The 14,407-nt window shown below is 52.4% G+C and overlaps 1 protein-coding gene across 1 annotated transcript in view; it reads left to right on the top strand.

Annotated features, from left to right (window-relative positions):
* The window catches only part of SCN2B (sodium voltage-gated channel beta subunit 2), a 21,676-nt gene extending 7,802 nt beyond the window's left edge, over positions 1-13,874 (top strand). The window contains exon 5 of the mRNA XM_029912906.1: positions 13,836-13,874. Within this exon, the coding sequence (XP_029768766.1) occupies positions 13,836-13,874 (39 nt within the window). The remainder of the gene's footprint in view (positions 1-13,835) is intronic.
* The last annotated feature ends 533 nt before the right edge of the window (positions 13,875-14,407 follow it).

Raw genomic sequence — 14,407 nt, 5'->3', positions numbered from 1 at the left:
ACCCCTGCCAGGAGGCCTTGGCATTGGGAGAGTCCCGTCCCCCAGGGACTCCTGAGCCAAGAGGACCCCTTGCCACCTCCTCTTAGCCAGCATCTCCCTCTTGGAAGCAAGTGGGCAGCTCTGGGCAAATGCCAGCTCTGATTCTCGTGCCCCAGGAAGTGAATTCTGAACAAGCCTCGCCTTCCCTGCCACGTGCTGGTGGGCCAAGAGCCACTGCCGCATTGCCAGGGACGTAGTAACTGCAGGAGGGCCCTGCAGAGAGACCGTTCCGCGGCTAAGCAGAGCCAGGGAAGCATTACAGACAGGGACCTCCGGGAGGGGGGGCTGTCCATTTCCTTCTCCTCCCCCGCCCCATAGTGCAGATGTAACCCTGCACCTGGGTTCCCTCGTGGGTGAACAGTGTTTGGGCTGCCCCCCAGGGAGGGAGTGGGATTGCGCCAGGGGTGTGATTGGAGACTAGCGTCCCCGGGCCGGGCACTGGCAGGGGTTTCGGGTTTTAAACATTCATGTGATAGGCAGGGGAGGGCCTGGCTTGGGTCCCTCAGGCTGTGAGTGCCAGAGCTGGCCACAGGGGACGTACCCCAGGGATACAGACATGACTGCCTGGAGCCCCAGGGAAGCCTCTTTATGCACAGACTCTTCTGAGCACACCGCTCTGCAGCATGCCGGCCTGGGGCTGTTTCTGGTAGAGGGAGAAAGGCCACCGTGCCAGGCTCCACAGGGCGGCTGGGTTAACGTCTGGTCTTGGAGAACAGGGGAGCTGTATCTTTGCCAGCGCTCATGCTCGTTACCAGCCCTTCACAGACCATCCAGCATCCCAGGGCCCAGCCCCTGACCCTGCAACTGATTTTCCATGGGCTGGATCCCGAGGGCCTGATTCTTTACCTGAGCAAGGACTGGAAACAAAGCTGTCGGGCCCTGGGTTTATGTTTCCCAGGAGGAAATACTGACCCATTTTGTCTGCAGTCGGTGCATGGAGAGGACTCTGCAGGGGTTGGTATGGGCTGAGCGTGGGCCAGGGAGCCAGGAACTCCCTGACTCTGGCAGATGCCCTCTATAGCCCTGGGGCAGGCGTTACTTCCCCTCTCTCTGCCTCTGCTTCCCTGTCTGTTACAACGGGGTAACAGCCCTGCCTCCCTGGGGGCTCTGGGGCCCAGTCAGCATGCACTGCTGCAGAAGCGGGAGACGCAGGGCTCACGCTGTCGACACGTTTACTCCTCTTGTTAATGTCACCTGATCACACTGCCATGGACTGTGCCTTTGCCATGCCTTCTCCTGCAGGGATATACAGTGCGAGGAGAAGCAGGGGCTTTCTGGGCTGCAGTAGCTAAGGGGCTGTGTTGTCCCCAGTCGTTGCTAGCCAGATGAGGACCATCAGCCCATGCATTGGTGCAGAACTCTGCTGCCTTGGGGAACCTTTCAGTGGCTTGCTGGAAGGCCTGCTGAGGAAATGTGTATCCGTATGCATCCGAGTCCATACTTGGGCCAAGGCAGCTGAGCCAAAGTTACTGGCTTTGTTACTTTTCCCGGGGTGGGTACATGTGATGGAAAATCTCATGCTGGTGCCTGTAAAATTGAACTCACTGAGTGGGGTGGGGGGACTCCATGGGCTGCTGTGGGGAAGGTTTCAAGCGTAGCCATGGGGCCAGGGTGGGGCTGGCCTCTGCTTTCCTTGAGCAACAATGTGATGCAAAACCTGCCTCTTCCAAACTTTCTTAGGAACAAAGGACAACGTGCCACTGCCAAGTCAATACACTGCCAGTCAGCCCAGCGGGGAACCTGCCCTGCTCTGCCTTCCCTGCCAACCTCCGCAAGTGGGGGTGCTCGGTCCCAGCCCCCAGAATTTCTATGGCTTGCTGGGATGGAGCCTGTTCCTATTCCCTGCCCTGTGCACAGCAGCCCAGCACAGCTGGGGGAGTTTGCTATGGGGGCTGTTTGTTTATTAAAGACCTTACTTACCACTGGCCTGGATAGCATGGGTGCTGTGAATGGACAGATTCACTTCCACAGGGGGCTCTGGCTGGGTCCCAACCTGCTGTGGCCCATTCTAAGTGCATTGGATTGCGGGAGGTAATGTGGGCTAGAGCAGGGGCTGGGGGGACCAGAACTCCTGGGCTCTAGGTCTGGCGCTGCCACTCTCCCTGTTACTGTGGGTCTCTGTGCCTCCGTCAAAGGGGGGGTTAGGAGGCCTGCCTCACAGGGGTGGTTGGGGGCTGCGTCCGGATTGTGTGCGAAGCTCCTGGGGCCCCTCGATGAGAGGGGCTAGAGAACGGCAACATTGGCGCAGTTGCTGGAGGATAACAACAGAACCCGGAGATTGGAACTCCAGCCCGTTAGTGATGCTGGACACAGGTGGGAGGAACTGGCCCAGGAGCTCTCCCCCTGCCAGCTCAGAACAGGGGGGAACCTGTCTCTTCATTAGAGAGGCCTCTTCCCCTTGCTCCCCTCTAGCTGCCAGTCCCCGTCACGCATGCTTGGTCCCTGCCAGGGCAGTAGCAATGCATGGACCCCCCTGGGGCTGCTGCTGCACGAACTGGGGGACCCATGGTCCCTACGCTTCCCTGGGGCAGGGGCTTGGGGGAGCTCAGAGCTCCTCTAGGAGGCTCTGCAATGCTGCCCACGCAGCCCTTGGCCTAGACCCTTTGCCCTCCGCCAGCCTTCCTGGCACCCCCATCTCTAGAGCCTAGACTGGTGCGGTGCTGTATTGATGCTGCAGGAGATGCTGTCGCACCGGGAAATGAAGGGACAGAGATTTATTTGCAGTGGGGAAGTTACCTCCTAAAAACCTGTGTCCGTTTCCTGGCTCTGGACCCTCATGGCTTTCCAGCGAGGATTTTGCATTTCCTCCCTCTGTCCCCGTGCTCTGCCTTGCTGTGCATTATCATCAGTTATGTATACAGTCTGAATGCGCTATTTATCTCCAGACTGTTGGGTGGCTTCCCAATCCCTGTGGGGCTTCCACTGCTGTGGAGGGCTGGGCACAAGCCACACGGCCACCCAGGTCTCCTCATCTCTCGCCCAGTTAAAAAGGCACACAGAGGAGAGCCAACCGGAAGGCAGGTTCTCCTAGGACCGGCGCCTGCTCCAAATTTGGGACTAGAGGCTCCTCATGGGACAGAGTGTGACTCTTTTGTGGCCAAAGATCTTTGACTTTGGAAAACATCTCACTACTGACCTTGTTTCTGCCTTTAACTTCCTGCACACGTTGTCCTTGGATTGCAATTTGCCAATGAGTTTGTACAGAATACACAGTGTAAGTCTATCGCTGTATAAATATATACACATGAAGGCATTGTTATAGGTAGTGTCTCTTTCGTTTTGGTTTTGTATCTTCTGATCTAGTTGGCCGGATCTGAAGATGTTCTCATCAAAGCCTGCGTGCGGAACGTTTCTATTGTTCTTTGTACATTTCAAAACAAAATAAACCCCACCCCCCAAAAATCAGATTCTGCCCTGAACATTTTTGGCTGCTGTTTGTTGGGGGCGGGGTGCGTGTTTGCTACTGTCTCTGATGATGCTTTGACCCAGATGAGTCGGCTCAGCCTGAGCCTTCAACATTACTGTCTGGCAACAGGAATAAAAACAAAATACACACGTGTCTCCTGACAGTGTGAGGCTGGTCGCCTTCCTTGGGATGTGGGTTGCCAAGGGAAGAGGGAGGATTGGGCAGTTCATACGTCTACACTTGGGAGCTCCTTAACAGCAAGGCCCAGACAGGATGGAGAGGGACGTATGTAGGGAGTTGCTTGCACCATCTGACGTGTCAGGGTATAAATGCCATTTCACTGCAGCCTAGGCCTGGGGCTGCCCCTCTGCATGGGGGGGGGGTGAACCTCACCCTAAGCGCCAAAGTCTTGTCCCTGGAGGCATTCAGCAAAGTGCTTAAGCACGTGCTTAGCTCCATCGCTATTCAGCAAAGCACGGGCTCATATGCTTGCCCTTAAGCATGACCTTGAGTCTCATTGACGTCAATGGGAATTAGGAAGGTGCTTAAAGTAAGCATGGGCGTATGTGCTTTGCTGAGTGAGGGCCTAGACCAGGGGTAGGCAACCTATGGGACGCGTGCCGAAGGCGGCACGCGAGCTGATTTTCAGTGGCACTCACACTGCCCGGGTCCTGGCCACCGGTCCGGGGGCTCTGCATTTTAATTTAATTTTAAATGAAGCTTCTTAAACATTTTAAAAACCTTATTTACTTTACATACAACAATAGTTTAGTTATATATTATAGCCTTATAGAAAGAGACCTTCTAAAAACGTTAAAATGTAATACTGGCACGCGAAACCTTAAATCAGAGTGAATAAACGAAGACTCAGCACATCACTTCTGAAAGGTTGCTGACCCCTGGCCTAGACCCAGCAGGTACAGCGGAAGGACAGAACGAGATGGATTGCCCTCCCTGGCTAGGCCCGGGCAAGCTCTGCTAGCGGTCAGCATTAGCACTGGCTTGTCTGCCATCGACCAGGTGTGGAGACACACACTGACACTGATGCAAGGGGCATGGGCCTGTGGTCTGGGCTTCAGTGCTGACAGAAGGCTTGTAAGAATCCCACCAGCCCCCTCCTGCTCTCGCCTCCTCACCTTTGGAAAGGAACCACGGCCCCTGGGCTTTGCTGAGCAGGGTTACTGGTAAGGAGAGGCAGGGTGTGACCACACAGAGCTCTGATCCTGCCTGCTGCTTCGCTCGCCTCGCAGTGGGCCCAAACCTGTGCGGTGCTGCACACCCCGAGCCCACGGATAGCGCTGGCACTCAGCACCCCGCCACAGCAAGAGCTACCATCTTACAATGGGTCACTTGTTTTTTAACCCTCACGTAGAGCCGTCGGGTGAGGTGTGAGTTAGGCAGAGGGTCACCCCCACGCTGGGCCTCGGGCAGGGAGGGGCATTCGCAAAAGCTGCAGCGCTGCTGGGAAGGGCAGACCCACCCCTTGGAATGGAGACAGGCAGCCTCTGATGGGCTTTAAAATACATTAATCAATAAAAGTGCAGCGACAGGCAGAGCCGCTGGGCGGGACGGTGCCACTGGAGGAAGAAAAATGTCATGTGCTATTCTGATGTCAGGAATCAATCTGCTCCTCTCTGTGCCCTTCTGCTGGGCTGCTGAGTCCCAGGGGCAGCCAGTGCAACCGCACCTGACTTGTTAGCACTTGGACAGGAGGTGTCAGGCATGGCCTGTGCCTCCCACACCAACACGCTTGTGCGGCTGCAGCCGGTGGGTGGGCGCGGGTAGACGTGCACGTGCACCGAAACGCGCTGTAGGATAATGTGTGTGTATGTGTGACACTGTGGGGTTGTGTGATTGTATGTACATGCATGATTTTGTATGTGTTCATTTGCACATGATATGTTTGTGGGTATGACAGGGCGTGTGCACACACACGATAGGGTGCGTATCATGGAGTGGGGTTTGTCGCTGATGCCGGAAGTTGGCATGATACAAATCCTACCCAGATGCCCTGATTTCAGCCTCTCCTGCAGCTTGGGGGCAGGGGATTTATATGCTAACAGTCCAGCGGCACTAGAGCACAGCCCGGTGACTAGCCTGCGTGTATGCCATACTCCCCTGTGCTACTGCTACCAGCCACTGGTTTCCTCCACCACAGAGCCACACTGCCCCTGCTGTCCCACAAGCCAGGGAGTGAGCAAGGGTGGGGCGGGTAGCTGGCGGGGCGGGGGGGCTCCCCTGCCATCCAGGAGGCCATCCCACATGCTGGCAGCTGCTGCTGTGCCAGTGCAGGCAGGGGACGCTGTACAGCGGCTGGGGTGCACTGTGGGGAGCCGTGCGGATGCCTGCCTCTGGGCTGGGGGGCCCCAAGGGCGCAGTCATCTCCAGATCCCTCAGGTTACCCTGCACGACAGCACCACGCTCCCGCCTCCCCTCGTCTGGCTGGTGCAGCGTCCAGCCCGCTCAGACACAGCAGCGCTGCCCCCCCCCCGGCGGGGGGGCCCGGGCCCGGGGGCGGGGGGCCCCCCCCCCCCCCCCCCCCCCCCCCCCGCCGAGCTAGCCATTGCCTGTGAAGTGTGCCGGGCGGACACTAAGGAGGTCCCTGTTCCCTTGCTCCTGGCTGTGCAGGCAGTGCCCGGTGAAGGCTGCTCCATGAGGTGTGACCCTCCCTGGCTTCCATGGGAGCCCCTTTGCGAGGTGGTTGCTGGCTGCGCTAGGCTCGCCCTGAGTGGTGAGGGCCCTGGCTGTCCCCGTGGTTACCTGTGCTGAGGTGCCACCCGCCTGGTACGGATCCCACCGTCTGGCTTCCCACTGCACTGTCCATCCCAGCCCCTGCCACCCTCTCCATGGTTCAACACCCCTCGAAGGTGCTGGGGTTTAGGATCCCTGCCGGTTCGTGGCTTGCGGGGCATTTGAAAGGGCCCCTGGTGCGGCAGGGCTGGGCTGTGGGCGGTAGTCGGGGGTTAGTTGTTATTATCTCGAGAGCGGAGGTGAGGAAAAACAATCAGAACAACGTGAATGGAATCAGCCTCCCTCAGAGCCGGAGCCGGAGCCAGAGCCTGGCCCAGGAAATCCTGCTTCAAGCCAGGCAGGGCAAGCTCAGGCCCCTCTGCTGCATGCAGGCCTGGGCCACCATGGGCTCTGGGACCCCAGGGCACACACATGCACCAGGCTGGCTATGTGCTTGGCATGCAGGGAGTCATCCTGGCCAGGAGCTTCCCTCTGACAGTGGCCAGATGCCTCTGCAGGCAGTGCAGAACCCTGAGCTGAAAGCCGCCCCTGATGGAGGGCGTATGTCATGCCAGACTATCCGTCATGCCCTCTGCCTTGGCCATCACTTTTCTCCCTGGTCTCTGACGTTCCCCACCAATTATCCATGGAGCAGCTTTTCTCTCGGTTGCTGAATCAGCATCAGCAAGATGCTGAGACAGGATGCAGCCCAAGGAGCAGAGCTGCTTCTGCCACGCTGCCTGCCTCCGTCGGGCTCAGGGACTCCCTGGTGCCTCCATGCCCTGGGGGCCTGCAGCCACCGAGCAAAGCCCAGGCCAGTGACATGCGGTTTCTTGTGAGTGCATTGTCCCCGTGCCCGGCACAGCCCCAGCAGGGAGGCCAGGCTCTGTAAGAGGCAGGGAAGTGTGAAAGCCGCAGCCATGAACCTGGCTAGCAGCAGAGGGAGAAGTGGTGACTAGACACTTTGCTAAAGGCCCCTTGCTCATTTTGGCAGCTTTGAGAGCAGGTGCGTTGCTGTTTGCGCAGACGGTGTGCCAGTTCCTGCAGCTGCTCCTTGCCTCCCCCTAGCTCCCTCCTTCCCTTTCCTGTCCATTTATGACCTTGAGAACCAGTCTTTGCAAGTATGGGAGGAGAAAGGCATGTGAGGAGACAAGGGGACAGGACCGCTGCTCTCTGCATTACAGCTAGAGAGTCAGGCCTGATTAAATTCAGAGGATGGGGGTACAGTGGGGCTCCAACGCCAGGTTCAGATAATTCATGTCCCTCTTCCCCTCCGACTCCAGCCCTCAGCAGAGAATTAATCGTTTATTATTTAAACTGGAAACCTCTATTATTATCTGGAGCAGAATTAAAGGGTCATCCCATGTGCTAGCTACAAAAGCAGGTTGTAAGAGCACAGATGTCCCAGGCTGACTGGCCCCTTTAAGAGGCAGCAGGGTTCAGTGCACCTGTGACTGATTACCTGGGAAGGCACCTGGGCCCTATGCCGGGGCAGCAGGAGAGGAGAAAAGCGCTCACTGACCTCCCGTAGCCCAGGGAGATGAGGATGCTGTAGAGAACAAGGAGACCCTGAGTAACCAGTGGAGGACTGGTAAACAGAGCAGGGGAAGGATGTTTACGTGTAGACCTCAGCCCATGGAGGTGAGCAAAAGAATTACACAGAGATGCTTAAATGAAGGAAGCAGCTGGGAGCCCAGAAATGCAGGCCCCAGGAGAGGAGGGCTGTGCACCCCCCTGAACTGAAGGGGAGAGGCTGGGGGCCAGAGACTTTATTTCAACTTTTTTTGGACTTAATGAAGTAGAAATCCAGTAGGGGGATTTTCTTGTTGCCTTTGCACTGTGTGGCGTTCTTAAGTGGCCCTGCAAGTAGGGCACCTGAGGCAGGATGCTGCAGAGCCGTCCTTAACCGGCTTGGGGTTCCTTTGGTCAGTGGGATTGTTGGGATCCACTAGGCATAGCTACCAGGTAACTCGGGAGAGCGGAAGGCCAAAGTGTCGATGGAGCTCTTTTGCTCTGGGCCTATCTGAAACCCCCAGACTCCATCTTGTGAACTCTCATCTACTCCTGTGCTAACTGCTTACATGTTAAAGTAGAAATGTATTGGTCAGCGTTTCTAGCAAATGGCTGCAGTTTCACTCACATTAGCAGAAATAATAGAGATAAGGAGGGAACAGAGAGATAGTTAGTTTGCAGCTGTTTTCCCATATATCCCCAAGGTATTTAGTGCAAAGGGTCAAGGAACGTACCGTGTTCTCCCTTCAAAATGACAAATGTATCTGCAACAGATGTCTCTTGTATCCCCTTCCCCAAAATAATATGTATTCTGTGTAACCTGTTATCTATCGGTTAGTATAATGACGCAAAACGACGAAGGCTAAGTTGTTTACTACTGGCTATAAAAAGGGCCTATGTCGCCCATGTAAGGTGTGTCTCTTCTGGCACGAGCCGAGGAGCGCCCTCTCAGCTGACTGACAAATAAAAAGGACCTGGTACCCGTCTTCTTGTCTCTCCGTGCCTCCTTGGTGTAATTAGGTAAGCTCCGGGGGGAAACGGGCCCTATTTGGCCAACAGGATTGACTATGTGGGATCTGATCTGTGGCCCCTCTGGGCCTGGCACTGGAAGAGTTCCCATTCCTGTGTCCCCACAATGATCTGGCCAGGCTGGGGAATGCAGTGGGGGCAGAAGAGTGGATCCCTCTTGACCCCTGCAGTCAGTAGTTAGCTTGTGCCTGAAACATGAAGCCTGATTTTTTTTTTTTTAGCATAACTACACAGTTTATTAAGATTGGTCACAAAATTACACAACTCCTCGGTTCCAGCTATATCTGTAACTTGCAAGTCTATAGCACCTTTCATCCGCCAGCGTCCCAAACGACACAGATCTAGGGCTTACTTCACCTGCTACTGAAATGCAGCTGCCCCCAGGGCAGAACATGGAAGCCAGAATGACAACCCCACCACACCACAGATTGGGACACGAAGAGAAGGGAATGCTGCATCCGGGTGACACTGCAGGGGGAGTTTAATTAGGCTGAGGGTAATTCTCTGAGCTGGGACTGGTCTAGGACAGCGGGTTCTGGGAAATCTCTTGGGATCTTTCCTGTACGGCTGAGGGATGAAGTTCTACATCTCCTCCCATGGGTGGGACCTCTTGCAGCAACATGGCCTCTAGTACCAGCCTGAGGCATTGGATCATTTGGAGCATGGTTGGGTTCTGCCTCCGGGGGAAGATCACAAACAATCCACTCAATCAGCCTTCCATCAGCACCTGGGTTTCCCTTGGCGAGCTCCCATCAAACCCCATTTGCTTAGATGAGCAGGGAATGCCACACTGTCCTGTGTGCAACCTGCTTGTGGCTCGCAGATCACATTTCAGAACCCTGCTTCCCCCGCCATAGGCCAGAGAGGCTGCATTTAACTTCCCCTCCACTCTGCTGCTGCTAGCGTGGGCTGGCTCCAGCATGACAAAACAATAGTTTGCAGTGTGTGCAGATGGGGATGACTGACCCGCTGTCATGCAGGGTTTGTGGCTGATCAATCCGGTCATGCCTGGTTTGCACACACCTTTCCAGACTGCACAGTCCGTTTACAGGACGGGTTCAGTGTGTGCAGTCTGCCCATTTACTTGTCAATGTAAACATGATGCTAACCTGACTGGAGACAGCTTTCCTGATTCAGTATGTCGCTGTGTAAATGAAAATTGCCCTTGGAAACATTTACACCTTCCAGTCCCCATGAAATGGGGGAAGGTGATCACATCGCTACAATACACCCGTGGAAACTACACATTCCATGGAGTAAAACTGACCCTATTCCATACTCTGTCCCCTTCGTTACTGCCCTGCCTCACACCTCTTATTGGTACCTAGGTCAGGTGCCAATAATAATAGCATTTAGCACTGTCACACGGTCCTGGCCCTTTAAACTACCTCTCGTCTAGTCTAGTTTCATTCTTATACTGCAGCCAAAGCCGTGGTATCTGAGTACCTGCATGATTCATTCCATTCACCGATTCCAAGGCCAGAAGGGACGGTTGTGATCATCTCGTCTGACCCCCTGAATTGCACAGGCCAAAGACTGGCCCCAGAATCATTCCCAGAGCAGAGCTTGTAGAAAAACATCCAATCTGGATTTCAAAACCGTCAGTGACGGAGAATCCACCGCAAGCCTGGGTCAATTGTTCCAGCGGTTAATTACTCCATGTGCCTTGTTTCCTGTCTGCCTTTGTCTAGCTTCAACTTCCAGCCATTGGATCACGTTAGACCTTTCTCTGCTAGACTGAAGGGCCCATTATTAAATATTTGTTCTCCACACAGGTACTGATCGGCTGTAATTGAGTCACCCCTTAACTTTCTCTTTGTTAGACTCCAAGAGCTCAATCTATTTAGCTTGTCACTATAAAGCATCTTTTCTAATCCTTTAATCCAGTGGCTCTCAACCTTTCCAGGCTACTGTACCCCTTTCCAGAGTCTGATTTGTCTTGCCTACCCCTAGGTTTCACCTCACTTAAAAAACTACTTGCTTACAAAATCAGACATAAGAATACAAAAGTGACACAGCCCACTAGTACTGAACAATGGCTGACTTTCTCAATTTTACCATATAATTATAAATCAGTTGGATTATAAACATTGTACTTACATTTCAGTGTATAGTATCTAGAGCAGTATAAACAACTCATTGTCTGTATGAAATTTTAGTTTGTATTGATTTCACTAGGGCTTTTAATGTAGCCCTGTTGTAAAACTAGGCAAATATCTCAAAGCGTTGATGTACCCACGGGAAGACCGTGGTGCACCCCGAGAAGTACATGTACCCCTGGTTAAGAGCCACTGCTTTCATCATTCTCGTGGCTCTTCTCTGACCCTTCTCCAATTTATCACCATCCTTATTGAATTGTGGGCACCAGACCTGGACACAGGGTTCCAGCAGCAGTCGCACCAGTGCCAAACACAGAGGTGAAAAATCCTCTCTGCCCCTACTCGATATTCCCCTGTTTATGCATCCCAGAATCGCATTTCACAGCATCACACTAGTAGCTCATGTTCAGCTACTATCCACCACAGCCCCCACACTTTTTTCAGTCACTCCTTCCCAGGCTAGAGGCCCCCATCCTGTCGGTATGGCCTACATTCTTTGTTCCTAGATGTACACATTTACGTTTAGCTGTATTTAAAATGCATATTGTTTGGTGCACCCAGCTTACCAAGCGATCTAGATTGGTCTGAATCAGTGACCCATCGTCCTCTTCTTTATTTACCACTCCCCCCAACTTTAGTGTCCTCTGCAAACTTTCAGTGATGCTAAATAGGAAACAGAAAGCAGGAATAAATGGTCAATTTTCATTACCACCAGAATAATAATGGATTTTAATGGCAATTCCCATCCTGCTAGGAAGGAGAATTTTGTACAGGGGCTCAGAAATTGGTTCTTGGCCCTATGCTATTTAACATCTTTATAAGCGGCCTGGAAGATTTATTAACAATCTGGAAAAGGGGTTAAGCAGAAAGGTGGCAACATTTGCAGATGACACAATTATGACCTGCTGAAGAGCTCTATGGAGCTCTAAAGCTTGTGTCTCTCACACCCGAAGTTGGTCCAATAAAAGGTGTTACCTCTTCCCCCTCCGTCATGCTAATGTCCTGGGACTCACACCTCTACAGCAACACTGCAAACAAAATTCTTTAGCCTAGACAAGACCAGAAGAGATTTTAAGGACTCTGGAGGAACCTAACCAAAGTAGGTGAATTGTGGCAACACACTGTCATATAAAAATGTGTGTTGTTAAATGCAAAGTGGTGCATGTTTAGAGGGAATAATCTGAATTACTCCTACATCTAATTAACAATATCAGCTCAGGAAAGGGGCGGGGCATGAGGTGAACATATTGATGGAGAGCTCTGTCCAATGTGCGCCTGTGGTGGGGGAAAAAACGGTTAGAGTACACCAAGAACAGGCGGCAGAATCTAATGCCACTCTGTAAATCAAAGTGAGAACCCATCTCAAGAAGGCTACAGTGGAATTAGAGGGGTTCAGAGAAAGGTAACAAGAATGATCAGGGGCCTGGAAAAACTTTCATAATGGGAGACTCAATAGACTGGGCTTGTTTACCTTAGAGGCAAATAAGAGGGAACTTGACAAAAGTCTATTAAAATAATGAGCAGGGTGAAGAAGGCAGCTCGGGCCCTTGTGTTCACCATGTTTCAATGCACAGGGACCAGGGGACAGTCAATGCACTTAAAGGGGGGAAATTTCAAACTGGCGAGCAGGAACACGTTTTCACACAATGCACAACTGACCTGTGGGACGCTGCCACACTCTGTTTAGGGACACCCAGAGCATGGGGTTGCATCCCTGACCACTTTGGCTAATACCCACTGATGGACCTATCCTCCATGAACTTTACTACTTTTTTTGAACCCAGTTCTAGTTTTGGCCTTCACAACATCCCCTGGCAATGAGTTCCACAGTTGACTGTGCATTGTTAGAAGTACTTCCTTTTGTTTGTTTTATACCTGCTGCCAATTACTTTCATTGGGAGACCCCTGGTTCTTGTGTTATGTGAAGGGGAAATAACGCTTCCCTGTTCACTTTCTCCACCTCATTCATGATTTTATAGACCTCTATCATATCCCCGCTCAGTTGTCTCTCTTCTAAGCTGAATAGTACCAATCATTTTAATCTCTCCTTTCATATGGACGCTGTTCCATACCCCAAATAATTTTTCTTGCCCTTCTCTGTATGTTTTCCAATTGTAATATGTGTTTGTGGTTTTTTTGTTTTGTTTGTTTTTTTGTTTTTTTAGTGCTGGGGCAACCAGAACTGCATGCAGTATTCAAGGTGTGAGAGTACCGGGGTGGGTTATAATATTTTCTGTCTTATCCCTTTCCTAATGGTTCCTAACTTTGTTAGCTTTTTTGAGCTCCGCTGCATATTGAGTGGATGTTCTCCGAGAACTGTCCATGATCTTTCTTGAGTGATAACAGCTAATGTAGACCCATTATTTTTATATGTATAGTTGGGATTGTTTTCCAATGTGCCTTACTTTGCATTTATCAACATTGAATTTCATCTGCCATTGTGTTGCCCTGTCATCCAGTTTTGTGAGATCCCTTTGTAATTGCAACTCTCTGCAGTCAGCTTTGGGCTTAACTATCTTGAGTAATTTTGTATCATTTGCAAATTTTGCCACCTCAGTATTTGCTCCCCCTTTTTTTCAGGTATTTTCTGAATATGTTGAACAACACTGGTTCCAGTGCAGATCCTTGGGGGACACTGCTAGCTACCTCTCTCCCTTGTGAAAACTGATCATTTATTCCGACCCTTTGTTTCCTGTATTTTAACCAGTTACTGATCCAGGAGAGGACCTTCCCTCTTAATGCATAACTGCTTACTTTGCTTAAGAGCCTTTGGCCTGAGGCTAAGAGCTCAGCAAGAATCAAATAAGAGATGAGGCATTTCTGGGAGTACTAAGAATAGCCAGAAGCATAATAGTAAATACAATAAACTAACCAAGAGTTTGGGAAGGGCTGTAAATCCTCCTGCTTCAGAGCATGAGCCAACCGGTAACTCCTGGGGGTCAGGAAGGAACTTTCCCTGGGGGCAGACTATCCCATAACTGGTGCGGCTGCTGAATGTCTTGCACCTTCCTCCGGAACAGCTGGCTCTGGACTCTGATGGAGACAGGACCCTGGACTAGACTGACCCTGGTCTGATCCAGACAGGCAACCCCCATATTCCAAAGAGTTTTAAGGGGCCAACTTCTATGGTCCTATGGCATTACTGCTGGAGGAGAACAGCGGGATTTGATGGCAAAGGATTTTCCTAGGACTAATAAGTGACAAATCCTTGCCCTGAGCAGGAAGGGAGGCAGCAGAAGCAGAAGGATACTGCGCTGAAGGGAGGAAAGGAAAGGGTTAGAATGGGAAAGGCTGCCAAGCACTCACCGCAGTCTGCTGCATTCGGTCCTTGTTCAGGTTTCTAGGTGCTCGGTCTGTCTCTGTTTCTCTCTCACTTGGGACTGCACGGCAGAGCATCTGATCAGAGAGTTTTTCTCCCTCCCACTTCCCCCACCTCCTGCTCACTGCCTGACAGGCTTGAATTGAAAGGTCGGTTCGACAGGACCTTGCAGGAACTACACGGTGCTGATGGGAAGTTGTATTTCAGCGTCTGCTCTCTCCCCAGCCGGGGAGTTCTGACTTTCCCAGCAAAGTGCTCTGTGGCTCTGGTGCC

Source organism: Terrapene carolina, unplaced genomic scaffold (genome assembly GCF_002925995.2).
Source record: "Terrapene carolina triunguis isolate 2854851 unplaced genomic scaffold, T_m_triunguis-2.0 Scaffold374, whole genome shotgun sequence".
NCBI classification, from domain to species: domain Eukaryota; kingdom Metazoa; phylum Chordata; order Testudines; family Emydidae; genus Terrapene; species Terrapene triunguis.
Note: the sequence above shows the minus strand (reverse complement) of the source record. Positions and strands in the feature narration are given on the sequence as shown.